At 38.5% G+C, this 26,707-nt stretch overlaps 1 protein-coding gene and 1 pseudogene across 1 annotated transcript; one reads left to right on the forward strand and one right to left on the reverse strand.

The window, feature by feature from the left end:
- Nucleotides 1-654: 654 nt before the first annotated feature.
- On the reverse strand, nt 655-17,749 carry LOC132651331 (zinc finger protein 120-like). Its single transcript, XM_060376554.1, has 4 exons — nt 17,671-17,749; nt 11,390-11,516; nt 11,120-11,180; nt 655-736 (listed from the first exon to the last, which is right to left on the reverse strand). The coding sequence occupies exons 1-4, from the start codon at nt 17,731-17,733 to the stop codon at nt 655-657; spliced, it is 333 nt and encodes a 110-aa protein (XP_060232537.1). The 5' UTR covers nt 17,734-17,749.
- On the forward strand, nt 11,731-12,154 carry LOC132651343 (single-stranded DNA-binding protein, mitochondrial-like; annotated as a pseudogene).
- Nucleotides 17,750-26,707: the final 8,958 nt, after the last annotated feature.

Here is a 26,707-nt window from a genome sequence, read left to right on the forward strand (position 1 = left end):
ATGCCTTTATAGCCAAACTTTATTTAAACTCCCTCTTACCTTTAGCATTTAAGCATACCACAGGCATATTGTACCTCAGTTTTACATTGGTTGTGACTATTTTTTGGCTTGCCCCCTTTTTTTGTACAGGATGGGCCTTTATAGCCAAACTTTATATAAACTCACTTTCCCTTTTAGCATTTAAGGATATGCTAGGCATCTTGTACCGGGAGTTTTACATTTGTTTGGGCTACCTTTGGCCTGCCCCCTTTTTGATATGAAAGGAAGGAAGGAGGGAGGAAGGAAGGATGGAGGGAAGAAGGGAGGGAAGGAAGGAGGGAATGAGGGAGAGAAAGAAGGATGAAGAGAAAGGGATGGGAGGGAAAGAAGGAGGGAGTGAAGGAGGGAGGGAGGAAGGAAGGAAGGAAGGAAGGAAGGAGGGAGGGAAGGAAGGAGAGAAAGAGAGAAATAAAGAATTCCAGGCTGCCCCAATTGCTTGTGAATTATTTCGAGACAGGGTCTCTCTTTGTGGCTCCAGCCAAGTCCCGGACTTGCTCTGTGGACCAGGATGGCCTCGAACTCACGCCTCCCTGAGCTCCAGAACGCTGCAGAAACCTACTCACCACCTTCCCCTCTCCTCCCTCCCCCAGCCGGCAGCCCCCACCGGGTTTGGACTCACTTGGCAGCATCCTTGTCCTCTGGAAGCTCCTGCCGTTGTGGGTCTTGCTCTTGTGTTCCACCTTGTGAGAGAAGAACGCTGTGCTGGGGTAAGTGAGGAGAAGGTCACAGTTAGACACACTCCGGGGGTGGAGGAGAGGAAGGGGTATCAGACCTTTCAATTGTCTCCCCAAGACTTTAAGATGCTTCCTGGATTCTGGAGGCAGAGGAGGAAGAGGAGAAAGAGAAGGAGGAGGAGAAGAAGAGGGAGGAGGCAAAAGAGGAGGAAGTAAGAGGAGGAGGAAAAAAAGGAGGAGGGAGGAGAAAAAGGAGGAGGAGGAGAAGGAAAAGGAGGAGGAAAAAGAGGAGGAAGGAGAAGGAGGAGAAGAGGAAGGAGGAGAAGAAGGAGGAGAAGGAGGAGGAGAAGGAGAAGGAGGAGGAAAAAGAGGAGGAAGTAAGAGGAGAAGGAGAAGGAGGAGAAGGAGGAGAAGTAGGAGGAAGAGAAGGAGGAGGAGAATGAATTAATGAATGAATGAGTGAATGAATGAATGAGTGCACAGAGGACTGAAGGATTTGCACATAGGGTTAAGTCCATTGCCTGCGCGGAGGGAGCCCAGAGAGAAGGAGCTGATAACACATCGTTATCATTATAACGTACTAATAACATGTTTGCCATCCTCCAGGTCGCAGTACAAGGACCCCCATGTGACCCCTCAGGCAGGTTACCCAGAGGGCCGAACGCTTACCATCAGACCAACCTCCAGGAGGTGACCTCTGAGGAGCTGGGAGGGACTGGCCTGGAAGGGCGTCCTTTGAGCTCCACAGCACATTCCAGTGCATCGCGTAATGTATTTAAATATATTCAAATTTATTCAAATACCCGTGTATTAAAATAAAGTCAAACACATTCAAATATATTTAAATGAGCTTGAATACTCAGGGTTCACAGACAAGGAGAGACAGAGAGAAAAAAGAGACAGACACAGAGAGACAGAGAATCAGAGACACAGAGCCAGAGACACAGAGAGCCAGAGACACAGAGACAGAGATACAGAGATAGAGATACAGAGGGAGACAGAGAGACAGGGACAGAGAGAGACAGAGAAACAGAGAGACAGACAGAGAGACAGAGACACACCCAGAGACAGAGATACAGAAAGACAGAGAGACAGAGACAGACAGAGGCAGAGACAGGGACAGAGACAGAGAGAAACAGACATACACAGAGACAGAGATGGAGACAGAGAGACAGAGACACAGAGACAGATACAGAGAGAGAGACAGATACAGAGAGACAGAGACAGAGATGCAGAGACAGAGAGACACACAGAGAGAAACAGAAAGACAGAGAGACATAGAGAGACAGAGACAGAGAGAGACACAGAGAGATAGACAGAGACAGAGAGACAGAGACAGACAGAGAGAGACAGATAGAGGCAGAGAGAGACAGAGACAGAGACAGAGAGTCAGAGACAGAAACACAGACCAACAGAGACACAGAGAGACAGAGACAGAGAGAGACAGAGACAGACACAGACACAGTAACAGAAACAGAGACAGAGAGACACAGAGAGGCAGAGAGACAGAGAGACAGAGACAGAGAGATACCAGAGTGCTGTGCAGAGGGGACAGGACTCCTGTGTCCACTCCACATCCAGGGATGGAGGGCGATGGTGATTGCGACAGTGACAGTGATGGTGGCAGAAGGCGGCTCTGAGGAAAGCTGGGAAAGGGCCCCTCACACTTCTCACACACAAGAAAGTGACAATAATAAAATAATAATAGTAAACAGACAAAATTACCAATAAATGATAAAAATCAGGTAATAATAATCAGATAATGATAATAAACAGATAATAATAAACCGATATGAACCAGATGATAATAATCAGATGGTAATAAACAGGTAATAATAAACAGATAATAAGGATCAGATGATAATAATAATGATCAGATGATAATAATATCAGATAATAATAATAAGAAAATGATAATAAACACATAATCATAATCAGATAATAATAATGAACAGATAATAATGATCAGATAATAATAATCACATAATAATAATCAAATAATAATAACCAGATAATACTAGCCAGATAATAATAATCATATAATAATAAACAGATAATAATAAACAGATAATGATAATAATATCAGATAATAATCATAATCAGATAATAACCATATCATAATATACAAATAATAATAAACGGATAATCATAATGGTAATCAGTTGATAATATCAAATAATAATGATTAGATTACAATAATGAAGAGATAATAATAATATCAGATAATAATGTTCAAAGGATAATATAATAATAATCAGATAATAATAATCAGATGATGATAATCAGATGATGATAATCAGATGACCAAACCCCAGCCGGTGATGGAAGTGAAGGAAGGCGGGAGCTGATGCAGAGGCAGTGGACCAGCCGCCCAGGGCTGGCTCCATCCACAGGGGCCTTGGTCTCACCACAAGCCCAGAAGATGGCTCCTCCCACAGGGGGCGGGATCTCCTCACCAGCCCAGGTGATGGCTCCTCCCACAGGGGGCCTGGTCTCCTCACCAGCCCAGGAGATGGCTCCTGCAGAAGTCCTCTCCTTCACAGGAGCTAATTTCAGATCAAACCTGTTTACCAAGCTTTCCGGTTTGGGCCAGCAGCTGATTTTTACTTATTCCTAGAGGAGAATCCTAGGCTCCCTCCGCCATTTCTTTTTTTTTTTTTCCTGGTGATACTTCCTGACCAGTTGTTGGTGGTCAAGAGCTAAAGTCCTGTCCCTAATATTATCATGAACCCTGGAATCCTCCCGAAACAAACGGAGAGAGAGAAAGAGAGATTGTTATGTGAATTTTAACAATGTATTTTAGTTAAAACATTAGAAACACAAAATTAAAAATGTTATTAAACCTTGAATGGAGAAAGATGAACGAGCTTACAAAGGTGGCGAGCCTGCTAGAATAATACATCAACTTTAAACTCAGAAGGAAATCAAAACACCGAGCCTGACTCCTTGGACACCGTCATTGTTAGCAAAGACGTTATCATCTGCAATGGTATGTATTAAAACTGAGAGAGGGATATTCGTTTAGGATAAACACATATGAAAAGATTTGATGTGTCCAGAGACGGGTCAGTAGAGAAAATGAGGAGGAATGCCTCCACCTAAGGAGAAGAATTAACACATCTGAGACATCACAAGGTGCTTAAAGACGTTCCCCTGGGACGTGAGGTGGTTGAATCAGCCCAAGAAAACAGCATGAGGTCATGAACATGACAGGAATCAGCATACATCTTTCAACAATAATTCAGTAAGTGGTCTAAAATTCTCAATAAAAAACACATGAACTACCAGACTGTCTAAGAGACAGGATCCGCCTATTTTCTACTTCCGAGAACATCCCCTCTACATTAGACACAGAAACTGACTTGTGGTTACAGGTTTGAAAGAATCACAAGGAGGTGGAACCAGAAAACAACTATATTCTATTGTCTGAGAATATTTTTATTTTTTTGGTCTGATAACATGCACTTCGAGTCAAAAGTTGTCAACAGGGGAGATCCAAAATGGAGGTGTAAGCATACAGTGAGGTGAGAGCATGCAGTGAGGTGTGAGCATTCAGGGAGTTATGAGCATTCAGGGAGTTGTGAGCTTGAAGGGAGGTGTGAACTTGCAGGGAGGTGTGAGCATGTTGGGAGGTGTGAACTTGCAGGGAGGTGTGAACATGTAGGGAGGTGTGAAAATGCAAAGAGGTGTGAATGTGCAGGGAGGTGTGAGCATTCAGGGAGGTGTGAGCATGCAGGGAAGTGTGAGAATGCAGAGGTGAGAACGTGCAAGGAGGTGTGGGCGTTGTAGGAGGTGTGAGTGTCCAGGGCGGTTTGAGCATGCAGGGAGGGGTGAGCGTGTAGGGAGATGTGAGCATGGTAGGAGGTGTGAACATGCAAGGAGGCGTGAATGTGCAGGGAGGTGTAAGCATGCAGGGAGGTGTGAGCAGGCAAGTAGGCGTGAGCCTCATAGGAGGTGTGAGAATGCAGGGTGGTATGAGCATGGTAGGATGTGTGAACTTGCAGGGAGTTGTGAGCATGGCATGAGGTGTGAACCTGCAGGGAGATGTGAACATGTAGGGATGGGTGAACATGCAAGGAGGTGTGAGCATGCAGGAAGTGTGAGCATGCAAGGAGGTGTGTGCATGCAGAGAGCCGTGAGCATGGTAGGTGTGAGCGTCCAGGGCGGTGTGAGCCTTGTAGGAGGAGTGAGTGTGCAGTGAGGTGTGAGCATGGTAGGAGGAGTGAACTTGCAGGGAGGTGTGAGCTTGTAGGGAGTTGTGAACATGCAGGTATATGTGAATGTGCAGGGAGGTGTGAACATGTAGATAGGTGTAAATGTGCACGGAGCTGTGAATGTGCAGGTGGGTGTGTGCATGCAGGGAGGTGTGAGCATGGTATGAGGTGTGTGCATGCAGGGAGGTGTGAGCATGGTATGAGGTGTGAAATTGCAGGGAGGTGTTTGCATGGTATGAGGTGTGAACCTGCAGGGAGTTGTGAACCTGTAGGGAGGTGTGAAGGTGCAAGGAGGTGTGAATCTTCAGGGAGTTGTGAGCATGCAGGGAGGTGAGAGCATGGTAGGAGGTGTGAACTTGCAGGGAGGTGTGAGCATGGAAGAAGGTGTGAAATTTTAGGGAGGTGTGAACATGTAGGAAGATGTGAATATGCAAGGAGGTTTACGTGTGCAGGGAGCTGTGAGCGTAGTACTTATGAGCATCCAGAGAGGTGTGAGGCTTGTAGGAGGAGTGGGCATGCAGTGAGGTGTGAGCATGCAGGGAGGTGTGAACATGTAGAGAGGTATGAATGTGCACAGAGCTGTGAATGTGCAGGTAGGTGTGTGCATGCAGGGAGGTGTGAGCATGATATAAGGTGTGAACTTGCAGGGAGGTGTGAGCATACAGGGAGGTGTGAATGTGCAAGGATGTGTGAATGTGCAGGGAACTGTAAGTATGCAGGGAGCTGTGAGCATAGTAGGTGTGAGCATCCAGGGAGGTGTGAGCCTTGTAGGAGAGAGTGTGCAGGGAGGTGTGAGCATGGTAGAAGCTGTAAACTTGAAGAGAGGTGTGAGCTTGTAGGGAGGTATGAACATGTAGGGACATGTGAGCCTGCAGGGAGGTGTGAACATGTAGAGAGGTGCAAACCTGCACAGAGGTGTGAATGTGCACAAAGGTGTTAGCATGCAGGGAGGTGTGAGCCTGCAGGGAGCTGTGAGCATGGTAGAAGGTGTGAACGTGCAGGGATATGTGAGCATGCAGGGAGGTTTGAGCATGCAGGGGGATGTGAGCCTTGTAGGTGTGAGCATCAAGGGAGGTGTGAGCATGCTAGAAGGTGTAAACTTGCATGGAGGTGTGAGAGAGGTGTGAACATGCAGGGAGGTGTGAGCCTGCAAGGAGTTTTGAACATGTAGGGAGGTGTAAATGTGCAGGTAGGTGTGAATGTGCAGATAGGTGTGACTGTGCAGGGAGGCATGAGTGTGCATGGAGGTGTGAGCATACAGGGAGGTGTGAGCATGCAGGGAGATGTGAGCATGGTAGGAGGTATGAACTTGCAGGGAGATGTGAGCATGTGGGGATGTGTGAGCGTGTGGGGATGTGTGAACATGTAGGGAGGTGTGACCGTGCAAGGAGATGTGAGCGGGCAAGAAGGTGTGAGCCTTGTAGGAGGTGTGAGCATGAATGGAGGTGTGAGTGTAGTAGGAGGTGTGAACTTGCAGGGAGATTTGAACCTGTAGGGAAGGGTGAACATGCAAGAAGGTATGAACGTGCAGGGAGGTGTGAGTGTGGTAGATGAGAGCGTCCAGGGAGGTGTGAGCATGGTAGGAGGTGTGAACTTGCAGGGAGGTATGAATTCAGGGTATTGGGTGGGCTATGCCAGCCTTGAGGACCGTAAAACATGGAAGAACTGAGGGATTGCTGGGAAAAAATTGGCAGCTAATTCTGTATTGATATGTTAAATATGAACCTCTGCCTTTTGTTCCAGGTATGAAACCTACATCTATGGAAATATAAACTTCAGACTGAGCAGTTTGGTCTCCACTAGGTAATGATTAAAAAATGAGCTCACAAGGAAGAAAGGTGGCAAAGACAAAGATTCTATTTTTCTTTGCTTTCTTTATATCTTCTTTCTTTTCTTTGAGGGAGGGTGGGTACCCAGACTGGACTCAAATTTTTGCTCTTGTTTTGCTTTTCTAATTAATTTGTATATTATTAATCATTTTTATTTTTTCACAATTTATTCGTTGTATACCCCTTTTAAAGGTCACTCCCTCAACTCCTACTGGTCCCACACTTCTTCCCTCTTTCCCCCAAACCCTTTCCCCTAATCCTCTCATAGGGGGAGTTCCCCTCCTCTCCCATCCATCCATACATTATCAGAACACTACTCAGCTATTAAAATCAGGGAAATAAAATTTCTGCTCTTATTACTTCTGCATAGGCCACTGTGCTCACATCAGAAGCTTTCATACCATGAACCTTGCCTGCAAGCTTACTGTGAACTAAACAATAGGTATAACTCATTTTAGAGAGTCCCACCCCCAAGACACTGTTTGATTTACCATCTCACATCAAGAAACATGTGAAATTTGAAATGCTATGAAGTGTGAAACATTTTTTTTTCACAAGCATTTCAGAGAACGTGGTTCTCTTGCTGCCTGGAGGCTGTTTCCCACCAGCCCAGGAAGGAAGGAGGCCCAGAAGATGAGGTATAAAGCTTGGAAGCCACCAAAGCATAACAAAGATCAGAATACTCGGGGAAAGTAAGTTCAACTTTAGAAAGTAAGTTCAACTTTAATTCTAGAAAACAGAGGGTATGTACCCCTTGGGGAGTGACTGGGATGCTCTAAAATAAGTGTAGATAATTTTTTAAAACAGGGCACTTCAAGGATGCTTGATTTGCATTAAACAGCACATTCCTATCATGTGAAAAAGAACATGGAACCTAATTAACCTATATTTGAAGGGAGGGGAGTTATCAGGGATCTGTGTCAAAGGCCATGTATCAATTTTGGTTGGTGGCATCTATGTCTAAAGGCACTCTCCAGATGAAGTCAGGCAGAGAAAACACACCCTTGCCATGGTTTTACAACTAGGCCAGCAGCAGGGTCATACATGGAAGAGAAAGCCTCCTCCCTCACATCTCAAAATTCAGTCTGGGTTGTGATGGTTTTCAATAGAACCCCTGGAACCATAGGTATGTGCACGCAAAGAAACTTCTACAGGCTACCACTGTTGTGATACTCTCAGAGAACTTCCTGGCTGGTGTTAGTTCACCATTCCCTACATATTCATCCACTGGACTCAAAGTTTCTTGTGTAAAGTGAGGCAACTGAAAACAGTAAATGGTGAGAATCAAGATTATCAATAAGTCTTCCATAAACACCTTATTATATAATAGTGTTGCATGTAATTGATATTCACCATTCATTGTATTCTTTTTAAAAATAAGTTTATTTACTTTAAATTCCAATCACAGTCCCCCACTCTTCCCTCCCCCAGTACTACCCTCTATTCCTATTGCCCCTATTCCCTTTCCCCTTCAGAAAAGGGAGGTCAGTTCCATTGAGCTGGTTTTTCAGTTCTGCTGGATCTCAGTAGACCAAAGAACACAAAGGCCTTTCCATATTGCTTATAGTCACAGAATTCCTCTCTAGTAAGGATACTTTTATGATGATGATGGCTCTAGATTTGTGAAAAGCCTCACCATTTTAACACATTCATAAGTTTTCCTCCATTATGAATCCTTTCATGATGATGAAGATTATACAAATGTGGAATGGTTTCACCATGTTAAAAGCACTCACAGGCTTTCTGTCCATTAGGATTTCTTTCATGAGTATGGAGATTATTCTGAAGTCCAAAAGTTTTTTCACATTGGTTACAGTCAGACAGCTTCTTTCCAGTATGTGTTCCTTTATGTATTAGGAGACATTATGTGCAAAGGCTTTACCACACAGTTATATTCATATGGTTTCCCTCCAGAATGTGTTGTTGTCTTAGGAGATGACTGTTAAATGGAAAGGCTTTATCACACTAATTACCTTAACAAGGTTTCTCTCCAATGTGTGTTTTTTCATGTTTTCGGAGACTACTCTGTTGTGCAAGGGCTTTATCATGTTGAGTATATTTATAAGGTTTCTTTCCAGTATGTGTTCTTTTATGCCGTATGAGATTGCTGTTTTCTGCAAAGGCTTTACCACACTGGTTACATTCATAAGGTTTCTCTCCAGTGTGTGTTCTTTTATGGCTTAAGAGAGTACTGATTTGTGCAAAGGCTTTACCACACTGGTTACATTCATAAGGTTTCTCTCCAGTGTGTGTTCTTTTATGGCTTAAGAGAGTACTGATTTGTGCAAAGGCTTTACCACACTGGTTACATTCATAAGGTTTCTCTCCAGTGTGTGTTCTTTTATGCTGTATGAGAGCACTGTTTTGTGCAAAGGCTTTACCACACTGGTTACATTCATAAGGCTTCTCTCCAGTGTGTGTTCCTTTATGGCTTATGAGAGCACTGTTTCGTACAAAGGCTTTACCACACTGGGTACATTCATAATGTTTCTCTCCAGTGTGTGTCCTTTTGTGGCTTAAGAGAGTACTGTTTTCTGCAAAGGCTTTACCACACTGGTTACATTCATAAGGTTTCTCTCCAGTGTGTGTTCTTTTATGGCTTAAGAGAGTACTGTTTTGTGCAAATGCTTTACCACACTGGTTACATTCATAAGGTTTCTCTCCAGTGTGTGTTCTTTTATGGCTTAAGAGAGTACTGATTTGTGCAAAGGCTTTACCACACTCATTACATGCATAAGGTTTCTCTCCAGTGTGTGTTTTTTTATGCCGTATGAGATCACTGTTTTGTGCAAAGGCTTTACCACACTGGTTACATTCATAAAGTTTCTCTCCAGTATGTGTTCTTTTATGCCGCGTGAGATGACTGTTTGTTGCAAAGCCTTTACCACATTGATTACATTTATAAGACTTCTCTCCTGTGTGTGTTCTTTTATGCCACATGAGGACAGTGGTATAGGGGAAGGCTTTACCACATAGAGTGCATTCAAAGGGATTCTCTCCTTTATGACTGCTTTCATGCCTGCAAAGCTAATTGGCACATGTAAAAGATTTACATTTCATTACACTAATAAATATATTTATCTATATGAATTAATTTCATAATTTGGTGTAATGGTAAAGAAGAATCAAATTTTAAAGTTTTATCACTTTATTTACTTTCATGGTATTCGCCTTCATTATGGGTATTTTTGAAAATCCCTGTGATGGTAAGAGCATTTGTTATGTGATTCACTTTTGTAGCATCATTTTTTTCTATAAGAGGTTTTCTCCTATATATGAATAGTATTGTTAGAATTCAGAGTTTTACCACAGCAATCCCATTCAAAAATTTTTGTACTGTATGAATGATACTTCATTTACAAAGTGAGCAAGGACAATCAGAAGAAGTTCCAAATTCCTAGTATTTGTAGGTATTTTCAGCAGTATGAGTTTGCTGATGAATTCTCAGTTAAGTTGCAAAATCAATTAACAGTAACCACTTATCACATTCAGAAAATTTATTCACAGTGCGGACTTCTACAAAAAGAATTGTTCTTGGAGAAAGAGAAGGACACTGCTTCTATCAATATCCCTATGCTCATGTGTCACAAAAGCATTTTGACATATGATATACCAGTTTAATTTACAAGAATAATAAAAGATTCCCACATTGAATTAACAGTTTGTTTTTTGTTCATCATAGACATGTCATATAGTGATTAATGTTTCTCCTCAACAATATTCTTGATTCTCATAAGCTGCACCTTTCACTAAACTTTACAGTGTTACTGCATGAATATGAGTAACACTGGTTGTCCTATGAAATATTTGCTCATTAGAAGGTTTTGGACACATACTGATCACTTATTCAATGTGTATACCTCTTACAATATCTGATTAGATAGAATGAGACTAATCATATTGGCAGTTCAAGTCAGTAGCTGTAATGTCCATATGATTCAAATGGTATTTTCAATTACAATATTATTTTGTTTTCTTCTATCTTAGGGGAGTGCCTTGCAAACCCAAATCAGATACCTGACATTGAAGTACATGGAATTGTTAGATTTTAATGATCATCAGTACACTTAAAGCAGTATTGTTTGTACACTGTTGCTTTTCTTTAAAACTTCTAGGACACAGCCAGCTGTGCTGGTACATGCCTTTAATTCCAGCACTTGTGGAGGCAGAAGCAGGCAGATCTGTGTGATGTTGAGGTCATTCTGGTCTAATAAGCAAGTCTAAGCCAAGCCACAGCTACACAGAAAACAAAAACTATTTCGAAAACAGAAAAAAAAGCAGCCAACAAACAGACAAACAAACTTCCAGGACACATTAAAATTTCTTAAGATTCATATCTGTATCATTGTGCACATAAAGTTACCTTTTATTACTTGTAGAACTTTGAAAATGTTCTCCAATATTATGGTGTTCCCAATTGTAGCCTAAAATATAGTACCAGAAAATATATATTATTTTGAAATATATTATTATTAAGGCAAAACTCAAATCACTATCTTCTTGTGACCCTTAGAACCATGCTTGATTTAATCACTTCATTCCTCCTCAGTCTCAATTGGAATTACAGAAGAGAATCAATAACAAAGTAAGAGTTGTCTCCTTATTTTAAATATGAAAAAAAATGCTGTCTTACCTATAGCAGTGAGGTTTTTACAGGTCTCTAGCATCACATCTTTGTAGAGTTGCTTCTGGGAAGGTTCCAACAAAGCCCACTCTTCTTGGCTAAATTTCACATGCACATCATCGAAGGTCACTGAATTCTAAAATTTGCCATACATTTGTACAAAAGAAAGAGTGGCAACAATATAAATTTATACTTCATTGGCAATATAATCATATAATTCTAGGGCTTCTTGTGTTTATTTTCTGACACAGAAGTGCTAGTGTTAGAGAGTTGGGTGCTGTGAATCAGGTGAAGGATGGGAGAAGAAAAAGCCTAAAGGTTAGATTGTAAAGGAAACAAAAGGCTTGCTTTGAAAACCTATGTTAAAGGTGTTGTATTAGTTTGTAAGACATGTGTATGACGTAGCCATTAGTTGGGTTCTTGAGTGATCTATGAATCATCTTCAATTACTTGGGCAAGTAGGTCAGGAGCCTGTCATGAGACAGGTGGAAGGAAAAGACACAGTCATCATATTTTATCTAACAACAAATGAGATGTGGATATCAGGGGACAGTGAACAGATGGGTGACATCAGTCAAAAGACAACATGGTACTGAATATCATGTTTTCACCAGGGCTTAGAGATGTGCCATATAAGTATATGAAAAGGGGGGCTCATATATTTGTGGAAGGGAAAGTGGACTACAGTCAATAGATGGATAAAAATGATGTGAGTGGCAAGCAACAATAATCATAGCGGATAACATCATATTTCTGAGTAACCAGACAAAAGAAAAGGCATACAACACATGATTATTCTTTGATCATTGTTTTGTACACTTTCCTTTCTACATCATGTATAGTCTATAGTTTAAAATAAAGATTATAACTTTTCTATTAAAAATAAGTGTTAATGTTATCACTAAGTCATTTTAGAAGAAAACTGAATAATGAAGTTTAACTGTGTCATATCTGAATCATATCTGAACTTTTTTGAATAGGATATAGCTTTGGAATAGTCATGGTAATTCATGTGGACAAAGACCAACAGAGAGGAGAGAGCGAAATGAAAGAGAGAGACAGAGACACACAGAGAAATTAAGAGATGGACAGTACTAAGTATACATCAGAGAAATTTATGAACAATTACTAACAACAAAAAATGATCGACAAGCTGTGTGTATTCTGTTGTGCCTTTAATTTCATCACTCAGGAGGCAGAGGCAGGTGTATCTTATTGAATTGGATGCTAGCATGATCTATACAAAGAGTTCTAGGACAGCCAGACCTATATAGTAAGACAGAGCCTCCCCTAAAAGTCAATCAAACAAATACAAACGATTGAAATAACTGAGAGGTCTTTACTGAAGCTTCTACAAGGAATTATACACTCACTCCAGTTGTGTATTCATTTTCCAGAAATCTGCACTGCCCTAGCTTAAACTGTAACTTTAATAAGATCTTACTAAAAGGGAATGCATGTTTAAACAGCTAAAAATAGAAAGATGAAAATATTAACAATATAAATGATGATCTGAAATAAGCAACATAAGACAGGAGAGATGGTTCAGCATTGAGGAGCTCTTGCTGCTCTTTCAAATAATTGGGCTCAATTGTCAGTGTTTAACTGGGACCCGCTACTATCAGTTGCTATAAGTTCATGAATTATGAACACATCTTTGGACTACTGTGATGATCAGGCACGCAAGAGGTTCATATTCATGCATACAATCAAAATACTCATATTCAGTAAAAATTAAAAACAGATCCCAGATGGCAGACCTGATCCCACACTGTGTCTGATCAGCGGGGTAGCAGAGACTGCACAGTGACAAATTGTTGGAACTATTGGCCCCCAAACACCATTGACTGTATTTACCAGGTGATAAGAAACCCAATGTTGAGAAAAACAATTGGGTTCAACCTCAGAGTACCCAGCTAATCCCTGTAAAATTCCCTGGGCTGTTGTGGCAGGAGTAGGGTTTTCAAGCAAAAAGACCCAAGAAGCATGTCCTGATCAATTTCCCAGGCTAAACTGTGCACCCCAGGGCGCCAGAGACGGGGAGTCCCAGTCTCAAGAAAACCCCACAGGGAAGGAAGCAAGTGGGACTGACCAAATGTCACCCAGTCTATCCCTGGAAAAGGTCCTGTAGACCTGTGGGTACACAGCAGCCAGCCCTGAGTGGGGTTCCAGCCACCAGCCCCTCCCACCCGACTCTTCGTCACTGACAGAACTGTGTGCCCAAGGGCACTAGATGCTGGGTTTTCCTGTTGGGAGAAAACCCACAGGGAGGGAAACAGCAGATCCCAGCTTAGAGCACTCAGCTGACCCCACCACCACTACCACCACCACTACCACCCCACATATGGGAATATTCTTGGAAAAAGTTCCCAGGTTCCTGTCCAGTCACCAGCTTGGAGCCACCATTCTCAAGCAAGTGCCTGTGCACTCTACACCCCCCCAACTGTAGAGACTGGGTCTTCCTGTTGGGATAAAACCCAAAGATGGAGGAAATATCTGGCCCTACCTCAGGACACCTATCTCCAGAAAAGTTTCTGGTTATACACAGGCTCCAGACTCTAGCCTCTTGCTGTACACATGAGAGTAGTGCTCATGTGTCACTGATTAGCACTTGGGTACTGGGAAAGAGAGCTCCAAACTCAGACCTCCAGAAGCCTGGGTTCCCTGATATCAACCCCCAGATACTGCCCCAAGGGACAACCAGTTATCCTTAACTAAACTGACCAAACCCCAGGGCACCCAGGTTACAGCAGCAAGCTCACTAAATTTACATCAAGAAACCCAGCAGCAGCACAGCTGTCTCTAGGACTTCTCTGGGTGAGAGGAGAGCCCCCTTTACTAACAAAGGCCACAATTAGTACTCAGGTCTGTACACCTGAGGTGAGCTGTGGCAATTCCGGAAAAACACCTGCCATTCAGTGACCATACCCAAAAAGCTGAGGAGGCCTCCTTTGGGAAAAATCATCTTCCTGTCAAGGGTATTCGACCCACTATAGGATCCCAGGAAGTACCAGAAACTAACCCCCCACACCTCAGATAGCCTAATGGGTAGAGGCCAGCACAAAAGCTCAACCAACAAAAGACAGAGCAATATGGCATCCCTAGAACAAGTTATCCAGGAGCAAGCAGCCCTGGATAACCCAGTGTAAATGAAATTCAAGAAGATGACCTTACATCTGTGCTTATGAACAGGATAATAGAGGAAAAAAATAAACTGCGTAAAGACCTAGATGAAGATAAATTCAAACAGATTATTGCCATCTGCAAAGAAATGGAAGAAGATAAAGTCAAACAGATTATGGCCATCCTTAAAGAAATACAGGAAGTTTCAGCCAAACAATCTGTGGCCTTTCTTTAGAGAGGAAATACTTAAATCACTGAAAGAAATTAAATTCAAACAAACAGCTGAAGGAATTGAAGGAAAATATAGTCAGACAGGTGAAGGAAATCAATAAAATGGCTCAAGATCTGATAATAGAATTGGAAATATTAAAGAAAACACAAATTGAGGAAATTGTGGAGAGAAAGAACTTAGGGAAGAAAACAGGAACTACACAGGTAAGCATAGCCAATAGACTATGAGAGATGGAAGAAAGAATCTCAGGTGTGGAAGACACAATGGAAGAAATCAATGTATTCATCAAAGAAAATGTTAAATCTACAAAATTCCTGACCATCCAAGAAATCCAAGACAACATGAAAAGGCAAAACCTAAGAATAATAGGAATAGAGGAAAAAGAGTTTCCTTCCTCCAAGGCTCAGAAAATATTTTCAGCAAAATCATAGAAGAAAATTTCACCAATTTAAAAGAGAGGTCTATAGGAATACAAGAGGCCTACAGAACACCCAATAAATTGGATCAGAAAAGAAAATTCTCCCACCATATAATAAACAGTAAGTATACAGAACAAAGAAAAAATACTAAAAGCTGCAAAGGAAAAAGATCAAGTAACATATAATGGCAAACCCATCAGAATAACACCTGACTTCTCAACAGAGACTATGAAAGCCATAAGGCCCTGAACAGATATCATGCAGACCCTAAGAGAACATAGATGTCTGCCTAGGCTACTATACCCAGCAAAAGTCTCAGTCATTAGAGATGGAGCAAACAAGATATTTAATGACAAAAACAAATTTAAACAACACCTACCCACAAATCCAGAGGTACAGAAGCTCCTAGAAGGAAAACTACAACCCAGGAAAGCTAACTACAATCAGGCAAACACAGGAAAGAAATAATGTCACTACAGCAAAACTAAAAGTAACCAAGCACACAAACACACTACCACAAGCAACATCAAAATAAAAGGAACTAAAAAATAAATAAATAAATAAATAAATAAATAAATAAATAAATAAATGGAACTAACAGCTACTGGTCATTAATTTCCCTCAAAATCAATGGAGTTAACTCTCCAATAAAGACACAGACTAACAGAATGAATACTTAAACAAGACCCAACAAACTGTTGCATACAAGAAACACATCTAAGTCACAAAGATAGACATTACCTGAGAGTAAAGAGCTGGAAGGGTCCAAGCAAATGGACCCAAGAAACATGCAGGAGTAGCCATTCTAATATCTAATAAAATAGATTTTCAACCAAAATTAATCAAAAGACATGAGGAAGATCATTCCATACTCATCAAAGGAAAATTCCACCAAGAAGAAATCAAAATTCTGAACATCTATGCCCCCAATACAAAGGTACCCACTTTTGTAAATGAAACATTAATAAAACCTAAACTGTACACAGATCCCCATACATTACTACTGGGAGACTTCATCACCCACTCTCAACAAAGGACAGGTAAACAACAGAAATTAAACAAAGAAACAATATCTCTAATAGAGGTCATGTATCAAATGGACCTAAATGATATCTACAGAATCTTACACCCAAAGACAAAAGAATTTACCTTCTTCTCAGCACCTCATGGAACCTTCTCCAAAATAGACCATATCATTGGCCACAAGTGAGTCTCAACAGATATAAGAAGATTGAAATAATACCTTGTAACCTATCTAATTACCATGGACTAAAGCTGGACCTCAAGAACAACAGAAATAGCAAAAAGCCTACACTCACATAGAAACTGAACAACTCACTACTAAATGACAGCTGGGTCAGGGAAGAAATAAAGAAAGAAATTAAAGTCTTCCTAGAATTTAATGGAAATGAAGACACAACACAACCAAACTTATGGGAGACAATGAAAGCAGTGCTAAGAGGAAAGTTCATAGCACTAAGTGCCTTCAAGAAGAAATTTGTAACATCTCACACAATTAACTTAATAGCTCATCTAAAGGCCCTAGAAAAATAGAAGCAGACACACCAAAAAGAATAGACACCTGGAAATAATCAAACTCAGGCCTGAAATCAATAAATTAGAAACAAATAAAACATTTCAAAGAATCAATGAAACTAAGAGCTGGTTCTTTGAGAAAATTAACAAGATAGACAGATCCTTAGCCAAACTAACTAAAAGGCAGAGAGAGATTATCCAAATTTAAAAAATCAGAAATGAAAATGGGACAAAACAAAAGACACTAGGGAAATCCAAACAATCGTTAGGACTTACTTCAAAAGTCTATATGCCACAAAATTTGAAAACCTAAATGAAATGGACAATTTTCTTAATCAATTACACTTACCAAAGCTGAATCAAGAGCAGGTAAATCAATAAAATAGTCCTTTATCCACTAAGGAAATAGCATTCCTCAAGACTCCAATCCACAAAAAGCTCAGGACCAGATGGTTTCAGTGCAGAATTCTACCACACCTTCAAAGAAGAGGTAACTCCAGCTATCTTCAATTTATTCCACAAAATAGGAACAGAAGGAACACTACGAAACTCATTCATTGAAACCACAGTCACCTTGTAACCTAAACCTCACAAAGACCCAACAAAGAAAGAGAATTTCAGGCCAATCTCCCTTATGAACATTGATGCAAAAATACTCAACAAAATACTTTGCAAACCCAATACAAGAACACATCAAATATATCATCCACTATGACCATGTAGGCTTCATGCCAAGTATGCAGGGGTGGTTCGCTATACAAAAATCCATCAATGTGATCCACAATATTAAAAAATTGAAAAAAAAAAAAAACAAATGATAATCTCCTTAGATGCTGAAAAAGCATTTGAAATAAAATCCAGCATCCATTCATGTTTAAACTATTGGAGAGATCAGGGATACAAGGCACATACCTAAACATAGTAAAAGCAATATACAGCAAGCCTGTAGCTAACATCAAACTAAACGGAGAGAAACTTACAGCAATCCCACTGAATTCATGGACAAGGCAAGGCCGCTCACTCTCTCCATATCTCTTCAACATAGTTCTTGAAGTCCTTGCTAGAACAAGAAGAAAATTAAAGGAGACCAAAAGGATACAAATTGGAAAGGAAGAGGTCAAAGTATCACTATTTGCAGATTATATGATAGTATACCTGAGTAACTCCAAAACTTCTACCAGAGAACTCTTACAGATGATAAACACCATCAGCAAAGTGGCTGGATACAAAATTAACTCAAAAAAATCAGTAGCACTCCTGTATACAAAAGACAAAAGGGCTGAGAAAGAAATTAGGGAAACAACACCCTTCAAAATAGCCACAAAGGACATAAAGTACCTTGGTGTGACCATATCCAAGCAAGTCAAAGACTTGTATGAAAAAAAAAAAAAAAACTTCAAGTCTCTGAAGAAAGAATTAGAAGAAGATATCAGAATATGGAACTATGTCCAATACTCATGGCTTGGCAGGGTTAACATAGTAAAAATGGACATCTTACCAAAAGCAATCTACAGATTCAATGAAATTTCCATCAAAATACCAACAGAATACTTTACAAACCTTGATAGAAGATTTCTCAACTTCATATGGGATGCAATGAAAGCAGTCCAAAGAGGAGTTTGAATAGCAACAAAGGCCATCATAAGCTATTGGAGACATCCCATACAAGCAACTTAATGGCATACCTGAAAGACCTAGGAAAAAAAGAAGCAGACACACCCAGCAAGAGTAGACCACTAGGAAAAAACAAACTCAGGCCTGATATCAATAAATTAGAAACAAAGATAATAATTCAAAGAATCAACGAAACCAAGAGCTAGTTCTTTGAGAAAATAAAAAACACAGACAAATTCTTAGCCAAACTAAGTAAATGGCAGAAAGATACTATCCAAACCAACAAAGTCTGAAAGAAAAAGATGTAATAGACACTGAGAAAATCCAAAGAACCATTACCTTTTATGTCAAAAGCCTATATGCCCCAAAATTTGAAAATCTAAATGAAATATACAATTCTCTTTAAAATCCACTTAGCAAAGTTGAATCACCATCAGGTAAAGATATTAAATAGTCTTATAGTGAATAAGGCAATAGAGGCATCCATCAAAATACTCCCAACCAAAAAAAATCCAAGGTGATTTCAGAGCAGAATTCTACAAGACCTTCAAAGAAGAGCGAATACTGATATTCTCCAAATTATTTCACAAAATAGAAATGGATGCAACATGACCAAATTCCTTTGGTGAGACCACAGTCACCTTGATAAATCCTCAAAGATCCCCAAAAAGAAAGAGAACTTCAGACCAATCTCTTTTATGAACAATGATGTAAAAATACTCAATAAAATACTTGCAAACCAAATCCAAGAACATATCAAAGATATCATCCACCATGACCAAGTAGGCTTCATCCCAGGCATGCAAGGGTGGTTAAGTATATGGAATTCATCAATGTAATCCACTGTATAAACAAATTTAAAAAAAAGACCATTTTCTTAGATGCTGAAAAAGCATTTGACAATATCCAACTGTTATTCTTGTTTAAAGTCTTGGAGAGACCAGGGACAAAGGCACATATCTAAAAATAGTAAAGATAGTATACAGAATATACAGAATATATACAGAATAGTATATAGCTAACATCAATCTAAATGAGAAAATGTTAAGTCAATTCCACTGGACTTGGGGACAAGACAAGGCTACACACTCTCTCCAAATCTCTTCAATACAGTACTCAAAGTCCTATCTAGGGCAATAAGACAACTAAAGGAGATTAAGAGGATACAAATTGATAAGGAAGAAGTCAAAGTATCTCTATTCACAGGTGATATGACAGTATACAAAAATGAGTCCAAAATTCTACTGTGATGTCATGAATCCCTTGCAATGTGAAAATAATAGCACTGAGATGTCAAAATTGCTTTGTGATATCCTAATAGAACCATTGTGAAGTCACAATTCAATTTTAATGTCATGATTCTGTAGTGATGGCCCAATAGCCACATTGCAATGTGATATTACAATTGTGATGTGCTACTAGTAACATTGTGAGGTCACAATACCATTATGATGTCTTGGTATTATTGTAATATCATAATATTGTGACGTCACAATTGTATCATTCTGATTTCAAAATATGAATGTTATGTCCTACTAGTGTACAATTGTGATGTCATAATTCCCTTATGATGTTACAATATTCTCTGTGATATCATAATTGTGATATCAGAATGCCATTTTGACTAGAGAAATGTACCATTGTGAGTTCATAGCACAATTGTGATGTTACAATCGGACCATAGTGATTTCACAATAAAATTGTTATGTCCTACTAGTACACTGTGATATCATAATTCCCTTTGATGTCTCAAAAGTAGCATTGTAATGTCAAAATATCTTTGTGATCTATTAATACCTTACTAATATCATAATTCCATTGTTACATCATAGCACAATTGTGATGTCACAATAGTAAACATTTGATGTCACAATTCAATTGTAATGCCATAATTCACTAGTGATGTCACAGTTGAACCATTATGATGTCAAAATACGATTATGATATCCTATTAATACCACTGTGATTTCGCAGTATGATTGTGATATCCTAGTAGTACCATTGTGAGGTCATAAAAAATTGTGATGTCACAATTGTAACAATGTGATGTCATAAGGTCACAATGTATTGTCACAATACAATTGTGATGTCCTACTAGTACTATTGTGGTGTCAGAATATTCCTTTGTGATATCCTAATAGTACCATTATGATGCCATAATGCCATTGTGACAAAGTGTCATTGTGATATCATGTTTCAACTGTCATTTCACAGTACTACCATTGTGATGTCACAATACGATTGTGATGTCCTACGAGTACCATTGTGATGGCATAATACACTTGCGATATCACAATAATAGCATTGTGATGTCACAATGTCTTTGTGATATACTTATAGTATCATTTGATATCATAATTCCATTGTGACTACAGAATATTACCATTGTGATGTCATAGTAAAATTGTGATGTCACAATAGTACCATTGTGATGTCTCAAGTCAATGGTAATGTCATAATATTCTAGTGCAATGTCACAATAGTAGCTTTGTGATGTCACAATGTCTTTGTGATATCCCACTAGTACCATTCTTATGTCATAATGCCATTGTGAGTAGAGAATAGTATCATTGTGATGTCATTGGATGTTACAAGAGTACCATTGTGATGTCACAAGTCAATTGTTATAATTCTCTAGTAATGTCAAAATCACTAAATTGTGATGTCACAATAAGATTGTGATGTTCTCCTAGTACCATTGTTATGTAATAATAGCATTGTGGTTTCACAATAGTAGCTTTCTGAAATCACATTGTCTTTGTGATGTCCTAATATTACCATTGAGGTGTCATAATACCATTGTGACAAAACAATAGTACCATTGTGATGTCTAAAGTCAATGGTAATGTCATAATTCTCTAGTGATGTCATTATCGAACCATTTAGATGTCCCAGTAAGATTGTAATGTCCCACTAGTACCATTGTTATGTCATGATACCCTAGTGATGTCACAATAGTAGCATTGTGATGTCATAATGCCATTGTGACTAGAGAATAGTTCCTTAGAGAAATCATAGTACAATTTTGATGTCACAATAGTACCATTGTGATGGGACAATTCAATTGTAATGAAATAATTCTCTAGTGACGTCACAAACGAACCATTGTGGTGTCACAATGTGATTGGGACCTCCTGTTAGAACCATTATCATGTCATACTACATATGTGATGCCACAATAGAAACATTTTGATGTTACAATGTATTTGTGATATCGTACTAGTACCATTGAGATGTCATAATGCCATTGTGACTAGAGAATAGTACCATTGTGATATCATAGTACAATTCAATTGTAATGACATAATTCTCTGGTGAGGTCACAATTGTAACATTGTGATGTCACAATATAATTCTGTTCTCCTGCTAGTACCATTTTCATGTCATAATGCACTTGCGACGCCATGATAGTAACATTATGATGTCACAATATCTTTGAGATATCCTACTAGTACCATTGAGATGTCATAATGGCATTATGACTAGAGAATTGTACCATAGTGATGTTATACTACAATTATGATTTCACAAGAGTACCATTGTGATGTCACAGTTCAATTGAAATGTCATAATTTCCTAGTGATGTCACAATATGATTGTGATGTCCTGCTAGTACCATTGTGATGTCATAATATCCTTGTGATGTCACAATAGTAGCTTTGTGTAGTCACAATGAATTTGTGATGTCCTAATAGTACCATTGTGATGGCATAATGCCACTTTGACTAGATAAGAGTAACATTGTGAGGTCATAGCTCAATTGTGACATCACAATAGTACGATGGTAATGTCATAGTACTCTCGTAATTTCACAATCACAAAATTGTGACATCACAATACAATTTTGATGTAATACTAGTATCATTGTTATATCATAATATACTTGTGATGTCACAATACTAGCTTTGTAATGTCACATGTCTTTCTGATGTTCTAATTGTATCATTGTAAAGTCATAATGCCATTGTAACTAGAGCATAGTAACATTGTGATATCATAGTACAATTATGATGTCAAAATTGTACCATAGTGATGTCACAATTCAATAGTAATGTTATATTTCTCTAGTGATGTCATAATTAGCTTGTGATGTCCTACTACTACCATTGCTATGTCATAGTACAATTATGATATCACAATAGTAGCATTGTGATGTGACAATGTGTTTGTGATATCCTCATGGTACCATTGTGATGTCAAAATGCCACTGTGATTAGACAATAGTTCCATTGAGATGTCATAGTACAATTTTGAAGTCATAATTGTAGCATTCTAATGTCACAAGTCAATTGTAATGTCATAATTCTCTAATCATGTCAAAATCATGCCATTGTGACATACCAATAGGATTGTGATGTCCTACTAGTACCATTTTCATGTAATAATATATTTGCAATGCCACAATCATAAAATTGTTATGTCACAATGTCTTTGTGATATCCTACTAGTACCATTGGGATGTCATCATGCCATTGTGACTACAGAATAGTACCATTGGGATGTCATAGTACAATTGTGATGTCACAAGAGTACAATTGTGATGTCACCATTCAATTGAAATATCATAATTTTCTAGTGATATAAAACTATGATTATGATATAAAACTATGATTGTGATGTCCTGCTAGTACAATTGTGATGTCATAGTATAATTGAGATGTCACAATAGTAGCTCTATGAAGTCACAAAGTCTTTGTGATATCCTACTAATACCATTGTGATGTCATTGTACACTCTTGGTGCCACAAGTGTACCATTGTGATGTCACAAGTCATTTGTTATATCATAATTCTCTAGTAATGTCAAAATCACTAAATGGTGTTGTCAGAATATGATCGTGTTATCCTCCTAGTGATAGTATGTCATAATAGCTTAGTGATTTCACAATAGTAGCTTTCTGAAGTCACATTGTCTTTGTGATGTCCTAATATTAGCATTAAGATGTCATAATGCCATTGTGACTAGAGTATAGTACCATTGTGATGTCACAATTCAATTATGTCATAGTTCTAGAGTGATATAAGAATCAAACAACTGTGATGTCACAATACGTTTGTGAGGTCCTACTAGTACCATTATGTGACATCTTGTAATGTCACAATAGTATCATTGTGATGTCACAATGTCTTTGTGATATCCTAATAGTACCACTGTGATGTTATAATGCTATTATGACTAGAGAATAGTACCATTGTGTTGTCATAGTACAATTGTGATGTCACAAGTCTACCATTGTAATGTCACAGTTCTATTGTTCATAATTCTCTATCGATGTCACATTAGTATCATTGTGATGTCACAATGATTGTGACATACTGGTGGAACAATTGTGATGTCATAATTCCCTTCTGATTTCACAATAATAGCATTGCAATGTCACAATAGTGTTGTAACATCCTAATCGTATCATCGTGATATCATAATGCCATTATGACTAGGCAGTTGTACATTGTGATATCATAATACAATTTTGATGTCACAACAGTCCTACTATGATGTAACCATTCAATTGTAATGTCATAATTCTCCAGCGATGTCACAGTAAAACCAGTGTGATGTCACAATGAGATTGTGAAGTCCTTCTAGCACCATTGGATATCACAATAGTAGCATTGTCTTGTCAAAATGCCATTATGACCAGCGAATATTACCATTGTGATGTCATACTGTGATATCACAGGTCAATTATGATGTCATAAATCCCTATCATCACAATCGAACCATTGTGATGTCACAATACGATTGTGATGTCCTAATAGTGCCATTGTGATGTCATAATAACCTTGCGATGTCACAATAGTAGCTTTGTGAAGTCACAATGTCTTTGTGATGTCTGAATTGTACAATTGTGAAGTCATAATGCCATTCTGACTACAGAATAGTATCATTGTGAGGTCATAGTACAATTGTGATGTCACAATCATATTGTGATATCACAATTCAATGTCTTTGTGACATCCTCATTGTAACACTGTGATGTCATAATGAATTGTGACTAGAGAATAGTACCATTGTTATGTCATAGTACACTTGTGATGTCACAATACTACCATGGTGATGTCACCATTCAATTGTAATGTCATAATTCTCCATTATTGTCAAAATCGAACCATTGTGATGTCACAATACAATTGTGATGTCCTACTAGTCACATTGTTATGTCATAATACCCTTGCGATATCACAATAGTAACATTGCGATGTCACTACGACTTTGTTTTATACTAATAGTACCATTGTGATGTCATAATATCATTATGACTAGAGAATAGTACAATTGTTATGTCATAGTACAATTTTGAAGTCACAATAGTACCATTGGAATGTCACAATAAGATTGTAATGTCATAATTCTCTAGGGATTTCACAATCACACAATTATGATGTCACAATACGAATGTGATGTCCTACTAGTATCATTGTTATGACATAATAACCTTGTGATGTCACAATACTACCATTTTCATGTCACAAGTCAACTGTAATGTCATAATTCCCTAGGAATGTCACAATCACTCCATTGTGGTCCCAATACTACCTTTCTCCTATCAGAATGCCATTGTGAATAGAGAATCGTACATTGTAATATTATAATACAATCATGATGTCCTGGTTATTATTGTGATGTAACCATTTAATTGTAATGTTATAATTCTCCAGGGATGTCACAATAAAACCATTGTGATATCACAATCATATTGTGATGTCCTTCCGGTAGAGTTGTGATGTCATAATTACCTTGCAATGTCACAATAGTAGCATTGTGATGTCACAATGTGTTTGTGATATACCAAATGTACCGTTGTGATGTCACAAGTCAAGTCAATTGTAAAGTCATAATTCTCTGCAAAGCTCAAAACTGCCCAATGGTGAGTTCACAATATGATTCTGATATTCTACTAGTACCTTTGTGATGTCATAATTACATTGCGATGTCAGAATAGTAGCATTGTGATGTCACAACTAATTGTACCACTTGAAGTCATAATGCAATTCTGAGTATAGAAGAGTACCATTGTGATGTCATAGTACAATTGTGATGTCACAATCATACCATTGTGATATCAAAATTCAATTGTAAAGTCATAATTTTCTAGTGAAGTCACAGTCAAACCATTGTGATGTCATGGTACACTTGTGATGTTACAATACTGCCATTGTGGTGTCACCAGTCAACTGTAATATCATTATTCTCTATTGCTGTCAATATCGAACCATTGTGATGTCACAATACGATTATGATATCCTACTAATAGCATTGTTGTGTCATAATACTCCTGTGATATCACAATAGTAACATTGCGATGTCACAAAGACTTTGTTTTATACTAATAGTAATATTGTGATGTCATAATACCATTGTGACTAGAGAATATTATAATTGTTATGTCGTAGTACAATTTTAATGTCACAATAGTACCATTGGGATTGCACAATAAGATTGTAATGTCATAATTTTCTAGGGCTGTCACAATCACAGCATTATGATGTCACAATAGGAACATGAAGTCCTACTAGTACCATTGTTATGTCATAATATCACAAGAGTATTAAGGGTACCATTGTTATGTCATAACACCCTTCAGATGTTACAATAGTAGCATTGTGATGTCATAATAGTACCATTGTGATGTCTCAAGTCAATGGTAATGTCAAAATGCTCTAGTATTGTCACAAACACAAAATTATGCTTTCACAATAGATCGTGATGTCCTACTTGTACTATTTTCACAATACAATTCTGAAATTCTACTAGTACCTTTGTGATGTCCTAATTACCTTGCAATGTCACAATAGTAGCATTGTGATGTCACAATATTTTTGTGATAACCTAATTGCACCATTTGAAGTCATAATGCCATTCTGACTACAGAATAGTACCATTTTGATTTTACAGTACAATTGTGATGTCACAATCATACCATTGTGATATCGCAATTCAATTGTAAAGTCATAATTTTCTAGTGAAGTCACATTCGAACTATTGTGATGTCAAACCATTCTGATGTCCTACTAGTACCATTGTGATGACATAATACTCTTTTGATATCACAATTTTAGCATTGTGTTGTCACAGTGTGTTTCTGTTATCCCAATAGCACCATTGTGATGTCATAATTCCATTATGACTAGGGGATAGTACCAATGTGATATCAAAGTATTATTGTGATGTCACAATACTAATATTTTCATGTCACAAGTCAATTGAAAAGTCACAATCACTCCATTGTGGTCCTAATAATACCTTTCTCATATCAGAATGCCATTGTGAATAGAGAATAGTACACTAAAATATCATAATACAATTATGATATCATAGTTACTATTGTGATGTAACCATTCAATTGTAATGTTATAATTCTCCAGGGATGTCACAGTAAAACCAGTGTGGTGTTACAATGAG

Source organism: Meriones unguiculatus, assembly GCF_030254825.1.
Source record: "Meriones unguiculatus strain TT.TT164.6M chromosome 13 unlocalized genomic scaffold, Bangor_MerUng_6.1 Chr13_unordered_Scaffold_47, whole genome shotgun sequence".
Classification (NCBI taxonomy): Eukaryota; Metazoa; Chordata; class Mammalia; order Rodentia; family Muridae; genus Meriones; species Meriones unguiculatus.